Raw genomic sequence first — 20,280 nt, forward strand, 5'->3', positions numbered from 1 at the left:
TGTTTAAGTAATTCACTCATAAAATTCATTCCTTGATCACTAATTATACTTTATGGTGATCCAAACTTAAGAATCCGTTCTTTTACAAAAACTTCAGATATAGTCTCACCACTCTGATCAGGTATTGGTATCATCAGAAGGTATCTAGAGAAATAATCTAACATTGTCAGTATGTATTTGTTTCCATCTTTGGTCTTAGGCAACAGTCCTACATCATCTAGTCCTACTCTTTCAAATTGTCCACTTGTCTCTGGCAGTTCTTGCAGTGTTGCTCTACTTTTTCCTACATTATTCTGTCTGTTACAGGAATCACATTGTAAAGCAAACTCAAAAACGTCAGCTTTGCAGCTCGGCCACTGAAACATTTGAGCAGTTTACTGTTTGTTGCTTTTTTGCCGCAGTGTCCTGATAATAAAGAATGATGTTGTTTTCTCATGATTTGATCTTTCATGCTGTCTGGAATAACTAGGCGGTTCCCTTTTCTAGTGATTTTGTACAATAATCCATCTATTTCAACAAAACGTTATTCATTTTTCCATAATTTACATTGTGGATCTTCTTCTTGAGCTGCCTTTAACTCTTCTTCTCGACTTATTGTAGCACAAACATTGACTTTTCAACTCATTGCATCAGCATTCACATGTTGTTTACCAAGTTGGTGAACAAATTGGTACTCACTCAGTCTTAATGCCCATCTTATTAATCTGGAACTTGGATCCTTTAAGCTCAACAACCATTTAAGTGCAGCGTGATCTGTAGTAACTGTAATAACTGTAAATTCTGTTCTTGTTAAGAAACATCTGTTATGTGTTATACCAAAAACCAAAGCACAAAGCTCCTTCTTGGTAGTAGTATAATAACATTCTGCTTTGTTCAATTGTCTGGAAGCAAATGAGATTGGATGTTCATGACCATCAACTTCTTGAGACAAGATTGCATCTATGGCAAAATTGGATTCATCTGTTGAAAGAATAAGAGGTGTACTAAAATCCGGATAGGCTAACACTGGGGCTGTGGTTAGAGCAGTTTTAAGTTCTTCCATTGCCCTTTTGCATTCTGTTGACCAATTAAATGTGGCTCCTTTCTTCAGTAGCTGTGTCATTGGACGTGCTATATTCGCATAACCGGCTATAAATCATCTGTAGAAATTTGACAATCCCAAGAATGATTGTAGTTCTTTCAAATTCTGTGGTTCAGGAAAATTCTTTACATCTTCAATTAATTTTGGATCAGGGCACCTTCACTGGTTATAACATGACCAAGGCAGTTAACCTTACTTTGTGCAAAATGACATTTATATATTGACAAAGACAGGTTTGCACTTCCTATACCCTCAAAGACAGCTTGTAGTCTCTCAGTATGCTGCTTCATGTTTTCACAAAAAATTATTACGTCATCTAGATAAACAAGTGCCTGTGTTGGGGTGAGCCCTCGTAAAACTGAATCCATCAGGCATTAAAATGTAGCCGGAGCATTATGAAGTCCAAATGGCATACGAAGGTACTTGTATACTCATGTTGCAGTTACAAATGAAGGTTTTGCTTGATCATCAGGGTGCTCTGTTAACTAGTGATAACCACTTGTTAAATCACTTACTGAAAAAATTCGACATCTGCCCAAGTAATCCAAGGTTTCCACTAGATTTTGTAAGGGGTAAATGTCAGGTGTGATTACAGCATTCAAAGATCGGTAATCAACACAAAAACAGAACTGTGGTTCTCCAGAAACTGATTCCTTATTTACAATTACAACAGACGAACACCACAGTGTGTCTAAAGGATCTCTTGGTTTTATAATTCCGGCTTCTAATTGTTCTTTAACCATGTCTTCTATCAACTCTCTTTGACTAAATGGTATTCGGTAAGGCTTCTGTGTGTCTGGGGCTGCATTCCCTGTATGAATATGATGCTAAACTAAATGAGTGACAGGTAAATTTGCGTGTTCTTGGAATAAATCTATATACTCCAATAAAACAGGCCCAAAATCTTCTGTTAATCAGCTGCCAAATGTTCTATCTTCTGCCAAATGTTGCGCTTCAGTTCATTATTAACTTTGTCTCCTCATTGCAATTTTGCGGTACTGTTACCAAAACCTGTGTTCATAACCGCAGTGTTTGTTACTTCATCTGGAATCTGTATTACATCGCTTTTACTTATCCTCGACACTTCAGCAACCTTCGTTCCTCATGGCAAAACAGCTAACTCATTGTTCATATTTGTTATTGTAACCAGGACTTTTGCAACATTCTGTCTCACCATTGTAGTGACACCTACACTTCTAACAACATAACAATGCATTGTATCCAGTAACTCACTTTTCCCAGATCGCTCAATTAATAACAAAGTTCCTTCCTTGCATCAGGGTGACTTAACTTCAACGTAGAGTGTGTTTCCTGCTACCTTGGGAATTTGCTGAGGCTGATTTCCTAGGTTGTAGTTGCTACAGCCTAGTCTGATCTTTCTTTCTGCAACAAATATCTCTGCCTCGTTAACGGACAAGAAATCAAATCCAAGTACACTGTTGTAACGCTTTTCTTTATTTGAAACTACTTGTACCCTTGCTGTGTATTTATCTGTATCTTTATTTTCACTTTCATCTTGGACTTGGCCAAGAATTAATTCTACGTCAACTATAGTTACGTAGTTTTCTCCGTTTAACCCTTGCACTTTTAATAGCACTGGTTTCAGTTTATCCTGTTTATCTATGCAACACCACATTAATGAAGTCTGTGTTTCTGTGTCAATAAGTAGTTTGATGTTTCTCCCACGATATGCAGCACCTATCACATCATTTTCGGTCTGATTTTCACTAGAACTAACAGGAATCATTGTCTCTGGCAGGGGGCGGAAAGAATGGTGGCCTGTACGTCCCCGTACTCTTTTGAAGATCTGGCAGATTATCTTTGTTCACATTACTTTTCTTTTTGTTGGTTCAATTCTCTTTACAATCCTTACACTTGTGACCCACCTTATTGCATCTGTGGAATTGTACTGTTGTGTTGAAAACTCTGCATTCTTGTTTCTGCATCTCATTCGGTCGTCTTAGTGCTTCAACGAAACCAACAGCTGATTCTATTGCTTCCTGAAACATTTTACATCTTGCCAATCTATCGGCTTTGAAGAACTGAATGCAATTTTCATTTTCACTTCTTCTAACTCTGTGTTTGAGCGTTGATGTTTCGAATTCTGCCAGCAAACTGCTCGATAGATTCGTCTCGTCACGTTCTCAAACTGTAAAGCTGCTCTCTGTAAAATCTGATCGCATTTTTACATTTAAATCTCTGAACAAGAGCCATTCTAAACTCCTTGTAATCTTCTGTTTTCACGCAAGTAGGCTCCGCACTAATGAAATCTTGTGCTGCTCCCTGAATTCTTAATTTGGCAACCACTAGCTTATCGGAATCTGTCCATGATCCTAACAGGGTGGCATCTTCAAATTTACAAAAAAACACTCTCACATCATCTTCGGGTTTCCCGATAAACACTAGTACTGATGGCAATAATGAAAAATTCTTTATTGTAGTTGTACTTGTACCACATGAACTATCATTTGACAACTCTTTCGGAATGTTATGCTCACTTCTCTGCTTTGAACTGCCAAATCTCTCCTTGCAGTTCGTAGATCGACAACATTTTGTCTAATTTAACGCCAATGAGTCACTAAAGTGTAAAATAAAAATCCATCACTGCCTTTCATATTCTAGCCATACTGGAGTAGGCAAACCTGAATTCCAGCGTTGGATGTCCCGGCATAGTCGGAAGATGTTCATGCTGCTGCTGCTCGAAGTTCACACTGTGCTGCACCTCTTCAGGACTGTAGGTTTTCTATAATTATCCCCATGCTGACACCTCTTCTAGAAGGAGGTTGTTTGTGTTGTTACCCCCGGATGATAATTACACGAAATATTTGTCAGGATTCGTAAGCAGTGGGTCTCTGAGGTACAGAATACGCAAACACCAAGAAGTAACTTTAAACAGTTTATTAACAAAAGACTGATTATAAAACACATACACTATGCACACCCATCATCACTGTTTCTGACATCCTAATACCGGCTAATTACGGTCTTATCGAAAGGCTCCCTGGTGAGCTTAGAAAAGAAACATATTCATGCCCGAGGCCACGATAGTTATACGGCACGCTGCAGACGGTGGCCAGTGGCTTACTCTCCTGTGGCACACTGCGGCCCGACGCACGTCTACTGACCAAGCAAATTGTCAGCATTCCAAGATAGGTTGGCTGGCAAGCAATTGTTACGTACTGTACCGCTACTTGCAACCCGTAGACCCTTACACCTGACTAAATTCAACATTATGTATTCTGAATGTTAGGCAAATCTGATTTCTTATTGGCTTACTTAGCTTATTTGCTGCTCTTCATATCTTCACCCCAGTGGCTGGCATCACAGATAATTCAGTGTGTGCTCTTATGTGATCTACAAACATTTCTGATACATCATAAACCTGACTCATTGTTTCGAGTAAAGGCTCTGCTTCAAAATCTCCTATTTATATATTCACATCGGGTTGAGTTTTAGTAGTGATTCTCTCCTCAAGCTACTCTTCCTCAAACTGATCTCTCTGTATTTCTTCAAAATTATCTGTGTAAGGAGCTTGTTATGTATATGAAGTTTGTAGAAGATGCCAAGTCTAGTAATTATTTCATTCAAGGTTCAAATTATTAGCAGTGTTATGGAAAAAGCAAATTGTAACCCTCATATGGTTCACAGTGGATGTAATGCTTCCCACATAGAAGATATATCTGCTGGAACAAACATGGTGCATTTCTGAATGCAACATCCGCTGTCACTGTTGTAAAACAACCGGAGGCAACTTGCTTACCTCCTGTCTTGTAAAGATGACTCTTGGCCATGGCCCCGATTGGTTTCTTCTCTACCTCTACTGGCCACTTATGCTAATGTGTGTGCAATAAACGTAGCGTAACGAAGTGGCAGATAGGGAAAATCTTAGTGCTACTAGAAAGAGAAATTTTGAATTATTGGGATGCCACTTAATTTTCCTTTTATTGATAGAATCATAAAAATCTTAAGAGCCGGTCGGCTATTAGCAAAGTTCCCTGTTATTAACTACTCCCAGACCACCATAAATAGTGAAAACAAAATGCTCCACATAATCTTAGAATTCACATATATGTTTTCTGAAGCATCCTTTAAAAATTCGACCAATGTTTAAGTGAAATCAAACTTCACGCGATAAACCACTTTTTACCTCCCCAGAAACTGATCATAGACTAGTAGTTGAGCTATCTTAACTATTTTTCGTCTGCCTGCTCAGGGTACACTTGTGATCAGTTCTCAGTATCTGCCAATGACTATCAGTGGTAACTTAAACTTGTAATAAGTCTCTAAATGTGAAATGAAAGTTACAGAAATTATTATTAATAAATTCTCATTGCAATTAATGTCAGCAGAAGTGTTGCAGATGTACATTAACATTTAAACATTAAATATAAATAATAAAAGTCACACTTATTAGTACTCAGCCTCATAGTTGAAATCACCAATGTCTGTCTATGCTCCAACATGATACAGCTTCCACTCAACCTGCTGTAGTACACCAAATGTTCCTACCTTCATCCTAGCTTCCAGCAACACCCTTCTATACTGTACATTGAAATGTAACAACAAAATGTCATGAAATTTAGGCAGAGATGTGGCAGAAACACCACAAACTGACTACATGGTACCTACATTATTTTCCTCATCAGGAGGCTCTATTTCCAAATCACCTTTAAAAATTTTGTTACAAGTCTTTTTCAGGAAATAATGTTTTGTACATTGCAAACTTCTCCATTGCGAACTTGACTTTATTAGGTTTCCAATAACTTATACATGTCTCCTGCTACAGGTGAGTAAATTCTTTACATTCATCCTGACTGTATATATTTCTATGTTTATAAAACTAGCCATTCCTCTCTATAGTATCATATCCTTCGTGCAATTTATTAACTGCTAAATATAAAGTCTCCCATATCTTTAAAATTTGCAGCATCACCAGTCTTATGTACTATTTATTCTCTATCATTTTATGTTAATGCACTCATACTTGATCTTAACTCACTTGATTTCACAGTATCGTCTTCATTTTTCCCAACTGTTGCAGCTGATTCCAGAACTAGAAAGTCTTCAGCCTCATTAGTACTTTCTACATATATAAAAAAAATCACTATGTCATTGTTTGAATCACTGCCAACTTCATTAATACCCATTTCTGCATTAACACAAATGAAATCATCAACATTATCATGAGAAGTATTTTTACTTGCAAAACCGTAGAATTTTGACCTCAATTAACATGCATGTCACTCACTTCCACATTCATTCTCTCACACTCATTCACATTATCTGGCTGCTGCAGACACTTATCCACATCACTTCTTTCCAGTGGTGCCCTGCCCTCAGGGCAGGCCTTTGGCCTTTGAAATTTTTTTCTGCCTCTTGGAATCCTGTTCACCGTATTACTGTGTAGCCTCCCATTATTTGTTTTGCCAAATCTCTCTTCCATGCTCCCCGTACCATAGCCTATACTGCCCATTATAGTTTTCTTTACTTCTGCTTCATCCCTCATTGTCATGCACATTTATGCAGGGTGGTACAAATAAAAATGGCCTGAAGAACAGAGTACCAGTGTACAAAGAAACATAGTAGAGGAAAGGAAATACAGTGGTTATAGCAGATGTTGAAAGTGGCTACTATTCATGTCTTTGCACTTTTGGGTCACGGTCAGCAAGTTGCTAAAGGCGGATTGAAGCTGGACTGCTAGAATTCCTGCAATCTCATCTGAAATGTTCTGCTACAGTTTTTGAATGCTAGGAGGGTTGTTGGGATACACCATAGACTTGAGGGCTCCCTGTAATCAAACGCTGACAGATCAAGTGATCTGTGTGGCCAGCCAGAACTGCAACCAGACTGAGCTTTGTCAGGCAGGAAGATAGTGTGAATGTGCTTCAAGATTTGGTGGCTGATCGGGCAGTTTTTCCTTCCTGTTGGAGGTAACTGTAGGTTAATGCTACCACTAATTCACATCCAATTGTACCCACTCATCTAGGGTACTTTTATTTGCCCCATCCTGTGTTTCTGTCACCATGCATTTCCCTTTGTTAGTTCTACCTGCCATTCTTAAAAAAAGAAAAATCTGTCTATCTTTCTATGTATTCTAGGAAACTATCTGTGTTTCATTTGGTGTATTAATCAAATCTCATTGAATATTGTCAGGTTGCCTTTTTTAGAGTGGAAATGATTGTTAATGGGGCTTTTCAGTTTCTTCCATATAGAATGTTTTTATGTTTTGTCTACCTGGTCTGTATAGTGAACCATTCAAAAATTCATTTTGTATCCTACATTGCTTTGCTTCTCCCCAACATCTGTGCAGAAATCCTTTTGTTCTAAAATTGCTAGTATTCCAATTCATTAATGATAAAGTTTCACCTTCTAACAAACATATCACAAATTTAGCTTTAGGCCCATCTCCATCAATACTCGCATTTAGAAATCTATCCGTAGAATCTTGTAGAAAGTCTAAAGGATCCTAATTCCCAGCATTATCAAAACTTTTCATTCCAAAATTACTAATAAAAGGTGCCATTGTTCACTACTCTTCCATGCTCCAGATTTAAAAATTTCTTGTTCATATATGATTACAGCGTGTTTTCAGTGTCATTTAATCAACTATTCCACATACTTTCCATTACTTGGATGCTCTTCTTAAATTCAGTCCCCTGTTCTTTAATACTCTGCTTAATCTCAGCCATTTGGCCATCGACTTTAACTATAGCTTTCATTATTGAATTTAATGTATCCACTTTCATTGTGCGCTGACTGAAGATTGCCATACCTGGCAACTCTGTTATCACAAATACTATTTGAATTACTTGTTGTTGTACTTTTATATGAACCAACACATCTTTTTTAAAAAAGCCACAGCACTGTGTTAGACAGTTCATGTTTCGCAGTCTGTACTTAACTTTTGTAGTCTTGTTGCTTCCCACAAGACGTATCGAGCCGATACACTGCTCTGCCACTGCCGCTTCTGCTGCTCGTAGGGTTTCCTGCTTCCTGGCTCAGGTGGGCTGCTGCATTCGCTAGATTTTCCATTGGCTGGTGTGGACTGTTACCACTGCTTGGTGGTACCACATGGTTAACCTGGCTTTTCATCATCGCCAAACCCATTGAGGCTTCCAAAGTCACTTCTGAAGTCATTTAGTCTTCAAAAGGAATCTCTTGAGCATATTCTTCTAATTTGGCTAGTTAAACAATCACGACTTTGGGTTTGTCTGTGATTGTCAGACAAATCAGACATGGCCCCATGTTATGATATCATCTTACCATATTAAAAGTATAGACCTGTTAAATGTTTGAAGAGTATTTGCAATTGGTTGAAATGAAAGTTTCACATTCACTAAACACATTTATTGAACTCGGCTGAAAACTGGTTAACATAGTAAATTAATGCTGCAGAACAAAAGCAAACTAGCACTTTTCATTTATCATTGGTACGATTTTATACAACAGATGTTGCCCTCGTGGTCGCCACATTCAAATTGAGCACTTCTGGCTGTCGGAACCTCATCCTGCCCCCTTGCCTGACGTCCCATCTGCGAGCTACCTGAGGGTGTGTTCACTACCCCATACACAATAAGATATATCTCTGCCCATATATTGAACTATGATTTTATATTGAAGCAGAGGCTGTGACTTGTACTATCACTATACCATGGCTGGCAATTGGTGCTCCTGAGGTCATAGTGTGAAACATAAAACATTACGCTGATTTACAAAATCAGACTCCACATGGAAAATATGTGTGTGTAAAAAAATTGGAAAAAATAACACATTGTCACAGGACATGTACATCAGAAGGAAACAGTAGTTGTGGGAAAGCAAGGAGGAGGATAATAATAAGAAGAAGCAGCTTTGACAGGAAATGTAACGAAAGACGACAGGCAATTCTGTTAATGGCATTGAAAATGGTTTTACTGTACAGGGATAGTTAACCAGTAATAATGTTGCTTTTCTAATTAGAGAAAAAGAAAGAAGAAAAGAAAATTGTAAGACAGGGACAAAGTGTAATTTGAATATGTATACTAGTGACTGAAGTGAGTGAAAATGAAATGGAACTCTGGTTTGAAACTCTGAGAACACAACATGAAAAAATTACCTTCTTGGAAAAACTGGTAGCAAAAACAAAATAAAATAACTTCTCAACTGCATGGCTGTTTGGTGAATTTCATTCTTACAAAATGTTAAAAATTCCAGGGAAAAAGTTGTGACAAAAGCAATGTAAGTACAAAGATTTGGTGGTAGGTCAAGTGTGATATTTTGTGAATATTTACAAGTCCCTCCCTCGTGCACGCACGCGCACGCACACACACACACACACACACACACACACACACACACACACACACACAGCTTTGATAGTGACTATCAATTCACAGGCAGGCAAACCACATACAAATTGATTTAAGCAGATACTCTAGGAATGCAGCAGATGTAAAAAGAAGATAACTTTTGTAGAGATTTGAATTCGCTTGCCATCTGGGTTGGAGAGTGGTAGTAGTCACACACCAACGCCAACATAATGTTTGCAGTGTCCCAGTTTTGGTGCTAATAAACCTGCCAGATGTTTTGCCAGTCTGTAGGTGGTCAGGCTGATTGCACTAACAATGGGCCTAACATGAGATGGTCCATTCCGACATGTCAAAACCCAACCTAAAATTTTTCGTGCAGGAAGAATACACCGAAAGAAGTGCACTGTCATAATTTTAGCTGTTAAGATGCACTGTAAGGTGGTGTTTTTAGTTGGTCATTTTTGCGCTAGGTTCTGTAGCCCTACCTGTCTAGTGTGCGATTCAGTGAATAAACAGAAGCAGTCGTGACAAGAGGACAAAGCACAATGGAATGCATTGCAATGGAATGCAATGCAAATTCCAAAGTGCACACATGTGAATTGTAACCACTTAAACCGTACAAAGGCTGCCTCAAATCATTAATTTTTTGAATAACTTGCAGTTCTTATTGACAACTAAACTATTGCAAAAGTAATTGTTAAACAATTGGCTAGTAGAGGAGAGAAAATTGAGGCAGTGTTTGATGTCACATTACAGAGGATTTCTGTCGGTCGATACTTTAATTTGTTGTCATGAAATATTTTGTAGATGTTAATTTATTAGCCTTTCAGCATGTTTACCTTGCAATTGGCTTCGCCATTTAGTGAATTTACAATTACTGTAGCAAAGTTCTTGTAATTTTTCAATAACATGTATTTCACTAACAATGTAACAGGTCTTTGTTAGCATTTAGTTTTTTTTAAAATGCGGAGTGTCTGTTGGATGACAGAAACAAACATTTTCCATACACAAGGCTCACCTGATAAATGAAGAACTAATGCATTCAGGTGCTTCACACTACTAGTTTTGTTTAGACAGAACTGGAATGGAGTAAAAAATGGTTTTGGCTGCCTTTCTGCAAATTGGTGGCGTGTTCCAGGCACTCTTCATCAAATTTGTAAAGTATGTTGATGCAAACTGACAATACAGAAATTACTGGAGTTTAACAATACTGTTTGCTGATAATTCTGAAACGACAAAGTGCTGTCGGAGACACAGGTGTCAGTGTGTTCACGCCAAGAGTCCAACAAAAGTAATGAATTATTTCTGCAGATGGTAAGAAGTTTTTGATGTAACATTGAAAAGTATTCTGTCCCGTTTTTGCAGATTTTGCTATTTTGATTACAAGACTTTTACAAGTAAATACACTGTTTTACAAATTTTTGGTCCTGATGTACCTTGATTTTCTGGAGACAGAGATAAAGCTGCAGAAACAGTAATCCACTGATACTTATCACTGACATTGTTGTATATGAACATGTTGTAGCATGCGCTGTCTGCTACAGCTGCAGCAGGGGTGTACATTTCTCCAGCCACCTAGCGAGCTTCGAATTTATCAAATTTACTTCCTGTGCCATGACGAATATTATGAAATAACAGATGGCACAGCGATTGATCACCACTGTTTCCAGCAGTCGCGAATTTCTTCACAGAGCACTTTGATGAACAGACTCTGAACTTTATTGGTGTCGTGTTTGTCTTGCTCCCTAAGGCCATTGAATGACGCTCCTGATATGGCCTCATAGGGAAAATGCACTGCAGCTCTTCGTCGGTCACACAAATGGTTGCCCATCTCAAAATTAAATTTCCTATCAAGATGATGAAGGCTGGAAAGGCACCACACTTGAATTTTTTAGTTCAGCGGAAGACAGAAGGCTGAGTTGGTCATTCAGTTACAGTGAAGCAACACATACTGATCGATACTTGAACGCTGATAGTTTTCATCATCTTGTACACAAGAAAGCAGTCCTGAACAGCAGGGCAAAGATTATTTCTGATGACAATCACTTATAGTCTGGATTTTGCAGCATTAAAGACAAGTGGCACCATCTGTATGGGTCTAAAAATTTGCACAGTTGTGGAGCACTTTCCTAAGCACAAGTGCCATATTAAACAATAGGAAGCAGAAGGTACACTTTAAATAAATGAAAGTGAGCTTGACAAGATAGCTATAGCTGAACATTGCCTGAAAAAGACACAAAATACTGTTTGAAAAGAAGAGACTCTTGGCTCTTGTCAACATATTGGGATTCCGTTCTAAACTCACTTTTCATGCACATGTCACTCCAGCTGTTTCTGATGTGTGCCAGATGCTACAATCGTGCCTATATAAGTGGAAAGCTGTGCTAGCCCTGGCAATCAGTGCTTTTTACTCCTGATGACAATGGCAGAGACAACCATCGAAACCTTGAGTGTTTTATCCAAATTGATGCGACATGAAAACCGAGGAGATTTTATTTGGACGTGCCACTGCAAAAGACTCGGTGGACACAGGATATAGAGGGTTTTGCAAAAGTCCCAAAGTTTAGGAGAGACTATGGGAACATTCACTGATGATAAAAACTGCTACATATTTACAAGCGACTAAGTATTTAAAATCTTACATGCTTGCCAGTACCCATTGTACACTACTGGCACTTAAAATTGCTACACCATGAAGATGACGTGCTACAGACGCGAAATTTAACAGACAGGAAGAAGATGCTGTGATACGCAAATGATAAGCTTTTCAGAGCATTCAGCACGGTGGTGACACCTACAACATGCTGACATGAGGAAAGTTTTCAACCGATTTCTCATACGCAAACAGCAGTTGACCGGTGTTGCCTGGTGAAACGTTGTTGTGATGCCTCGTGTAAGGAGGAGAAATGCATACCATCACGTTTCTGACTTTGATAAAGGCCAGATTGTAGCCTATCGCAATTGCGGTTTATCGTGTCGCGACATTGCTACTCGCATTGGTCGAGATCCAATGACTGTTAGCAGAATATGGAATTGGTGGGTTCAGGAGGGTAATATGGAATGTCATACTGGATCCCACAGTTCGACGACATTTGCAGTAGCATGGACTATCAGCTCGGAGACCGTGGCTGTGGTTACCCTTCACACTGCATCACAGACAGGAGCACCTGCGATGGTGTACTCAACGACGAACCTGGGTGCACGAATGGCAAAAGTCATTATTTTGAATGAATCCAGGTTCTGTTTACAGCATCGTGATGGTCGCATCCATGTTTGGCGACATCGCAGTGAGCGCTCATTGGAAGCGTGTATTCACCATCGCCATACTGGCGTATCACCCGGCGTGATGGTATGGGGTGCCTTTGGTTACACATCTCAGTCACCTCTTGTTCGCATTGATGGCACTTTGAACAGTGGATATTACATTTCAGATGTGTTACGACCCGTGGCTCTACCCTTCATTCGATCCCTGCAAAACCCTACATTTCAGCAGGATAATGCACAACTGCATGTTGCAGGTCCTGTACGGGCCTTTCTGGTTACAGAAAATGTTGGACAGCTGCCCTGGCCAGCACATTCTCCAGATCTCTCACCAATTGAAAATGTCTGGTCAATGGTGGCCGAGCAAATGGCTCTGAGCACTATGGGACTTAACATCTGAGGTCATCAGTCCCCTAGTACTTAGAACTACTTAAACCTAACTAACCTAAGGACATCACATACACCTATGCCCGAGGCAGGATTCGAACCTGAGACCATAGCAGTCACGCCTAGAACCACTCGGCCGGCCGCGGTGGCCGAGCAACTGGCTCGTCACAATACGCCAGTCACTACTCTTGATGTACTGTGGTGTCGTGTTGAAGCTGCATGGGCAGCTGTAACTGTACACACTATCCAAGCTCTGTTTGACTCAATGCCCAGGTGTATCAAGGCCGTTATTACGGCCAGAGATGGTTGTTCTGGGTACTGATTTCTCAGGATCTATGCACCCAAATTGCGTGAAAATGTAATCACATGTCAGTTCTAGTATATTTGTCCAATGAATACCCGTTTATGATCTGCATTTCTTCTTGGTGTAGCAATTTTAATGGCCAGTAGTGTACATGAAGTACATAAAACTAAATTCTAGTTGAGGGTTGTGCATGCAAAATCTACTGAATGAGGATCCTGCCGAGCAGAAGAATGGAGGTTTTGTTCTAAAAGCAGACATAACGCGAAAAGTGAATGACAACCTATAAAAGAGCATTACGTTTGTTTTGGCATCTTTGTTCTAATTTTGCAAAGGCTGCATTTAGCCTCATTCAAATTGTGGTTGCATGATCTATGAATCAGTGTGGCAATCATATTTTAAAACTCTTAATGGAGTACACGACAAGGATATTGAATTGGACAAGCACCATAGCATCTTATGCGCAGAGGCAGAATAATCTCCATGATGTGATGTGTTTCGAAATGTTCTTTGTGGATAACAAAGTATAAAAGCTATGGTCATTAAGTTGTTAATTTTTCGTATAATCATTCATATTTAGTATTTTGTCCCTCTTCAGCAACTGTTTTTCCATTTGTTGAAATAATCAGTAACCAGTTGCACAAAAGAAATTTATTTCCTTTACTCATTTATAGAAATACAGTTGCTGAAGGTGGATAAAATGCTAATCTTAACGTCAAGCCAGACACAAAGAACCATCTACTTGTACAAGAAAAACAAACTGAAGAATCGTGAGATCTCCAACCACATTAATTTTAATAAGGAAGGAACTGACAATAAGCCTTCTGAAGAGGGGCACTAGCTGTCTGAAACCAGCAAAGGAAATAAAATTTCTTTTGTGCAACTGTTTGCTGATTATTTTAAAAATGATTCATATCAATGAAATCTTAGGATGATTGTATTGAAATTATCCTCAAGTGTGGAAGCCATTTGGAATAGGAGCACATTATAAATCTTCTTGAAGTAGACATGGGGTTTCACTGATATGGGGTTTGTGCAAACCCCCACTGTTAGTATTAGTGAGGTCCAGAATAATTTTAAACATGACAGAGTACTACATAGTGTCTACTCAAGAATGCATTTTTCCTCCAGTGAGCTCTACTAACAGGCCTAAGCAGGAGGAAACTCTTAGCTGTTCATTTGTTTTCTCTAAGCATATTTGATGCTGAGCTGTATGCATTTCTGAGGGCCATGGAGCTGATGAAATGTGATCACGGCCTGAATTCCTTTCCTTTTCCAATTTCTGTAGTGCTCTGCAGTTGATACAGTACAGACTGTTCCAGCTCACAATGCCCTCCCATGAGCAGACGGTGCACAAAAATTATTTGAAATATGTATGAAACGGCTATTGCTGATATTAAAACATAAATTGGTGACCACTATTTTTGGCTTTGAGTCAACAAGACCACTGACAGTTGTGGTTTATTTATAGCTAATGTCATGGTAGGGAAATTAGATTCCACAACAGCAAGAAAACTTCATTTACTTCTGGGTAAAGAGTTGGAAAAGACAAGTCACAGTACTGTAGTCTGCACTGTCAGGGATTCCCTATGCATCCAATTGTAGTAAACTACCAGTTACAACAACTACCACCCACATTCAGGCCTCCAGTGTTAGAATAGTGCTCACCAACATTCAAGCAGCGTGCCTCAAGGCTACTTGGTCGCTGACTGCTGTCAGCAGGTCTACTGTGCATGTGCAGCACTACACCAGCGACCCATTGCGTGGGTAGTGCTTTTTAAGGGCATGCACAGACCTCTGGTCCCTGTGACCAGGAGAAGATAAGGATAAAAAAATTTTGGTGTTGGTGACAAGACTGTGTTGCCTATATGTTCAAAGTGGGAGCAACACTGCAAGAATTCTGTCCTTGTATAATCTGTTACACCTACCTTGCCCATGGTCGACACCATGTAGCAGAGGAAGTCAGAATAATTTTCCTGGGGTTAACAGTATTATTTCTTCTATTAAGAAAATACTTCTCAAAGCTCCTAGCCCTTTAAAAAAATCTCCAAACATTCTTCTCCCACCTGAACCCAGACTTACACTTTTGGCCACATGGCTGTTGGCAGTTTCATAGTTTCCTTTTGAGGGCATTGCTGCAGTGTATATGCAACACAGTGCGACTCTGATTTAGGTGTGTAAGCATCGACATGTAGGAAGAGACTAGTGTGGCATTTGTGTCTTTCTGAAATGCGTATGGTAAATGCCAAAACATGAACTATGGCGACATTATTACCAGATGCTTCCAAACAGTATTACCAAATGCTTCCAAACAAGACTAACATGATGTTATTATTTTCTTGGTTTCCGAAGGACAAACACCGGTAGACATCCATTGGAGAATGAAGGATGTGTATGGGGCAACATGTATGCTGGAAACCATGGTTGTGAAATAGGCCAAGTTCCATGCTGGTTGTGATTTGACACAAGATGCCGTTCGATCTGGGAGGCCAGCCTCTTCCGTTACGGACCAATTCTATTGGGAGACACTTGATCATGTGCCGTATAGTCCTGATCATTCCCCATGCGAATATTAAATCTTCATTCCATTAAATAAGGCCATGGATGCACTATGATTCCTGTTAGATAAGGATATACAGCAGATAGTTGTGGACTTCTTCATGCAGCGTGACACGATGTTTTACCAAACGTGTATCTTCAACCTGGTGTGTTGGTGGGATGAATGCTTCAGTGCTTACAGCGGTTTTGTCTGAGTGGCATACCAATTCTGGACTGTGCGGTCTTCGATTGGAAACTTTTTGATCGCTCCCTTATATTATGCCAAAGACGACCAGAAAGTTAAAGAGGTAGTAGACACATTCGGCTGTAGTGAATCAGTGTTCACTGAAGAAACCATTGATGATCATTAAGAACAACAAGAATGTTGCATCCTTGACATTTTTAAGAATTTATTTCCAACATCTATCTGTTGCAATACAATGCCTAAAGTCCACATCTTTGCCCCAAAAGATGCTGTAGACATGATCTCTGAGGTGCAGATATCAGGAGAATCATTGGGCATAGCATGTCACCAAATTAAGGAATATTCTTCTGAAGCACCCCAAATACGAAGAAAACGTCCTCCATTATTGAAGGGGAGAGGTTTTGAAGGTAGATTGTATTGAGAGCCACAAGCAGTTGTGTTGATGAAATATGCTCCTTGTGTGCTGTAGAGAGATATTTCTCAGTGTGCAAAAGTGTGCCGATAGCCCAATAAAAAAAGTTTCATTTTAAAAATATAGAAATATTTTTAAATTGCACCAAAATGCAATATAAAATTACTTTTAGTTGTCATGCTAGGCCACAGACAGTGGTGATACATACACATATACAGACCTTAAGTTTATGTTTTCATCTTAGCGACAAATGAAAATAATTTTTCAGTAAAAGAATTTTCATTAAAATATTAAAAGAAGTGAAAATAATTGTAGCATGATTAAAATACCTCAATTGTTATTGCATTTTTTATTTTATTTTTTGGGCCATATAAGAAATAGTGAATTGTTCATTTTCTACAAAGAAGTAGGATAACTGTGTCATAATTATAATAAAATTTTCTATGTCAACATTAATTTTCATTACATTTTTTATTAAAAGATTCCAAAAAGGTTAAAATAGTGTGTTTGAACTTATTCCAAGGAAGTACAGGGCCCTAGTAATAACACGAATAATTTATTTTAGATTAAACAAACTGGAAGTAGTTTGTGTGCAGTTGTACTTATCTTGCTGGATAGATGAGTCGGCGGTGTTCTGTACGTTACAAGTTAGTTAAGCCCAATCCCCTCCCCACTCGACTTTCTTCTGTGCTTCAAAAACTTGTGCCTGGAGTGAAGTTCTTATCCAATTACAGTATGTATACTATCTCATGAAGTCTACACTATTGCTACAACTAAATAAAAGTTTTGAGAGACTGATTAGCCTTTGTTATGTGAAATTTCATATTACTCCAGCTTTGTATGTTGCACTAGTACCAGATCTGGCACTTGTCTCATTTATTTACAAATTTTCTCTTATGTAAATAAATCCATGATTTTGAGTGGGTAAATGCAGACTACCAATCCAAAGATTTTGGGATTCAGTCCTCAGAAGGCCCTAAGATTCTTTTCTATCTATTTATCATTTCATTCACCTCTGACAGTGATTTGTAAATGGAAAAAATGCCAAGTTTTACTGTGATTCAGAGTTCATGAGAACTTTTAAGTTCACACTATAATTATCTGATTTGTTCAGGTTGAAAACTCAGATACAACCATGCGTATAATTAGCCGACATTTGGGTTGAGGGCAGCTTCATTTATGAAAACTTACACTAACACAATAGTGGTTCGGACTGATTTACATGTATTAAGTATAATTAGTCTAGTGCTAGTTCATATCAGATGAGGTACTGAAGTGTCCACTCATCATATTTGGGTAAGAAATAATTGGTATAATATAGCAAATAATTTTCTATCCACTGGAGGGAGCAATATTGACTTGTGGGGCGCGCGCGCGCGCACACACACACACACACACACACACACACACACACACACACACACTCCTTCTATTCTCTTCCTTCACCTGCATTTCACTTCCGTACAAGATGGCACTGCAGAGGCCTGGAAAAAAGTTTCTAACACTTAACTTTATGTTTGATATTTTCTTGCTATTGTCTGCCTGAATTTTGTATCCTCTCTACTTTGGCCATTGTTACTTATTTTGCTGCCCAAATAACAAAATTTGTCCAATGTTTTTAGTCTCTCCTTTCCTAATCAGTTCCCTGTGTCTGATTTAATTAGACTTTACTCCATTACTCTAGTATTGCTGTTGTTGACCATCAGTTTATAACTTTTTTGAGACACTATCCATCCTGTTCAACTGCTCTTCCAATTCCTTTGCCGTCTCTGATAGAATTACAATGTCATAAGTAAACATATAAATTCTAATTTCTTCACCCTGAACTTTTAATTCTCTTTCCAAACTGCTCCGGAGTTTTCTTCACAGCTTGCTGAATGTACAGATTGAATATCAGGGATAAGCTACAACCCTGTCTCAATCCCTTATCTGGTACTGCTTTCTATTTATATCCTTTGACTCATAATTGCAGATTAGTTTCTGTATGAGTGGTAGATAATCTTTTCCTCATTATATTGTATTCGTGCTACCTTCAGGATTTCGAAGAGTATATTCCAGTCAACATTGTCAAAAGATTTTTCTGAATCTACAAATGCTATAAACGTAGCTTTTTTTTTTTTTTCAATTTTACTTCTAAGGTAATTCAAAAGGTTAGGAAGACTTAACTGTTCATTTTTATGTGTATTAGCAGCAACCTATGATCGCTTCCTGCTATGCTTTCCTTCCTTCATACCTATCCATCTGTAGTCCCATTTATCGCTCACCTCTTATTGTGTTGTAAGAGGTCTATTTCTGATGTTATGTAATAGTCATCCATGTTTACTGCCTTTTTTTATTCTCACAGGTATGCAACAGGACGCACAACAGGTGTTGTTTTGGATGCAGGAGATGGCGTTACTCATGCAGTACCTATATATGAGGGATTTGCCATGCCTCATAGCATAATGAGGGTAGATATAGCTGGAAGAGATGTAACTAGGTACCTTAGGTATGTCACGCTACTTTGTATTATTTCTGTCTCTGGCAACTTGCCTAGTCTCAAAATGCTGATTGATGCATGATTCATTTTGTCCCTGAAGAATCGTAATGGGTCATGTTAGTTTCACAGAAATACCTTTTAAGTGATTCATGCACAAGCATGTTTTAGAAATAAATTTGACAATAGAATATAATTACATTTGTCTTTGCTTCATATGTTATAATTACTTATAGTGTAAGATACGAGGATGGTTTGAAAAGCTCTCAGAACGGAATAGAAAAGAAGTACTTACATCACTGAAACTATTTTATTTTTGAATGTAGTCTCCTTGTAGATAAATGAACTTTGTCCTATCTCGAAAATGAGTTTCCTCCAGGCCTGCAAAATAATTGTCAGCTCTGACTATCAGTTCTTCGTTTGAAGTGAATTTTCATCCAACAAGAAAAATTTTCAGTTTTGGGAAGAGGTGGAAGTCTGACGGAGTCATATCAGGTGAATAAGGTGGTTGTGGCAACAGTTCATACCTTAGTTCGTGTAATTTTGCCATGGTGATGGCACATGTGTGCGGTTGCGCATTGTCTTGATGGAAGAGGACTTTCTTCCTTGCTAAATCTGGCCTTTTTTCACATGTCTATTGTTGCAATTTGTCCAGGAGTTTAGCATAGTATTCTCCAGTAATTGTTTGCCCAGTAGGGAGATAATCTACAAACAGAATCCCCTTCGCATCCCAGAACACTGATGCCATGACCTTTCCTGCCAAAGGAATTGTCTTTGCTTTCTTTGGTGGCGGAGAATCAGCATGTTTCCACTGCTTTGACTGTTGTTTTGTCTCTGGGGTGTAGTAGTGCACTCAAGTTTCATCTGTGGTCACAAACCAGCACGAAAAATCTTGTTCGTTTCTCCTACAGCGGGTCAAACATTGTTCTGATATGTCCATTCTCGTGCATTTTTGATCCAGCGTCAAGAGTCGCGGCACCCATCTTGCAGATAATTTTTTCATTTCTAATTCTTCAGTTAAAACGTGATACACCCTTTCAGATGACATCTGGCAAGTGTGAGCAATTTCATGCACTTTCAATCAGCAATCCTCCATGACCATTTTGTGCACTTTTGCAGTGATTTCTGGATTAGTGACACATGTTGGCCAACCACTGCGTGGATCATCATCTAAGCTCTCCTGACCAAATTTAAATTCATTTGTCCACTTGGCAATAGTTGAATATGAAGGAGCAGAGTCCCCCATTGTATTCTGGAAATTGACATGAATGTCCTTTGGTTTCACACCTTTATTTACGAAGAACTTAATCACCGCTCGAATCTCGATTTTT

General features: G+C 38.8%; 1 protein-coding gene across 1 annotated transcript in view; it reads left to right on the forward strand.

The window, feature by feature from the left end:
- The window catches only part of LOC124616277 (actin-related protein 1), a 72,947-nt gene that overhangs the window by 14,236 nt on the left and 38,431 nt on the right, over nucleotides 1-20,280 (forward strand). Inside the window, exon 5 of the mRNA XM_047144583.1 lies at nucleotides 18,818-18,961. Coding sequence (XP_047000539.1) covers nucleotides 18,818-18,961 — 144 coding nt within the window. The remainder of the gene's footprint in view (nucleotides 1-18,817; nucleotides 18,962-20,280) is intronic.

Source organism: Schistocerca americana, chromosome 1 (genome assembly GCF_021461395.2).
Source record: "Schistocerca americana isolate TAMUIC-IGC-003095 chromosome 1, iqSchAmer2.1, whole genome shotgun sequence".
NCBI classification, from domain to species: Eukaryota; Metazoa; Arthropoda; class Insecta; order Orthoptera; family Acrididae; genus Schistocerca; species Schistocerca americana.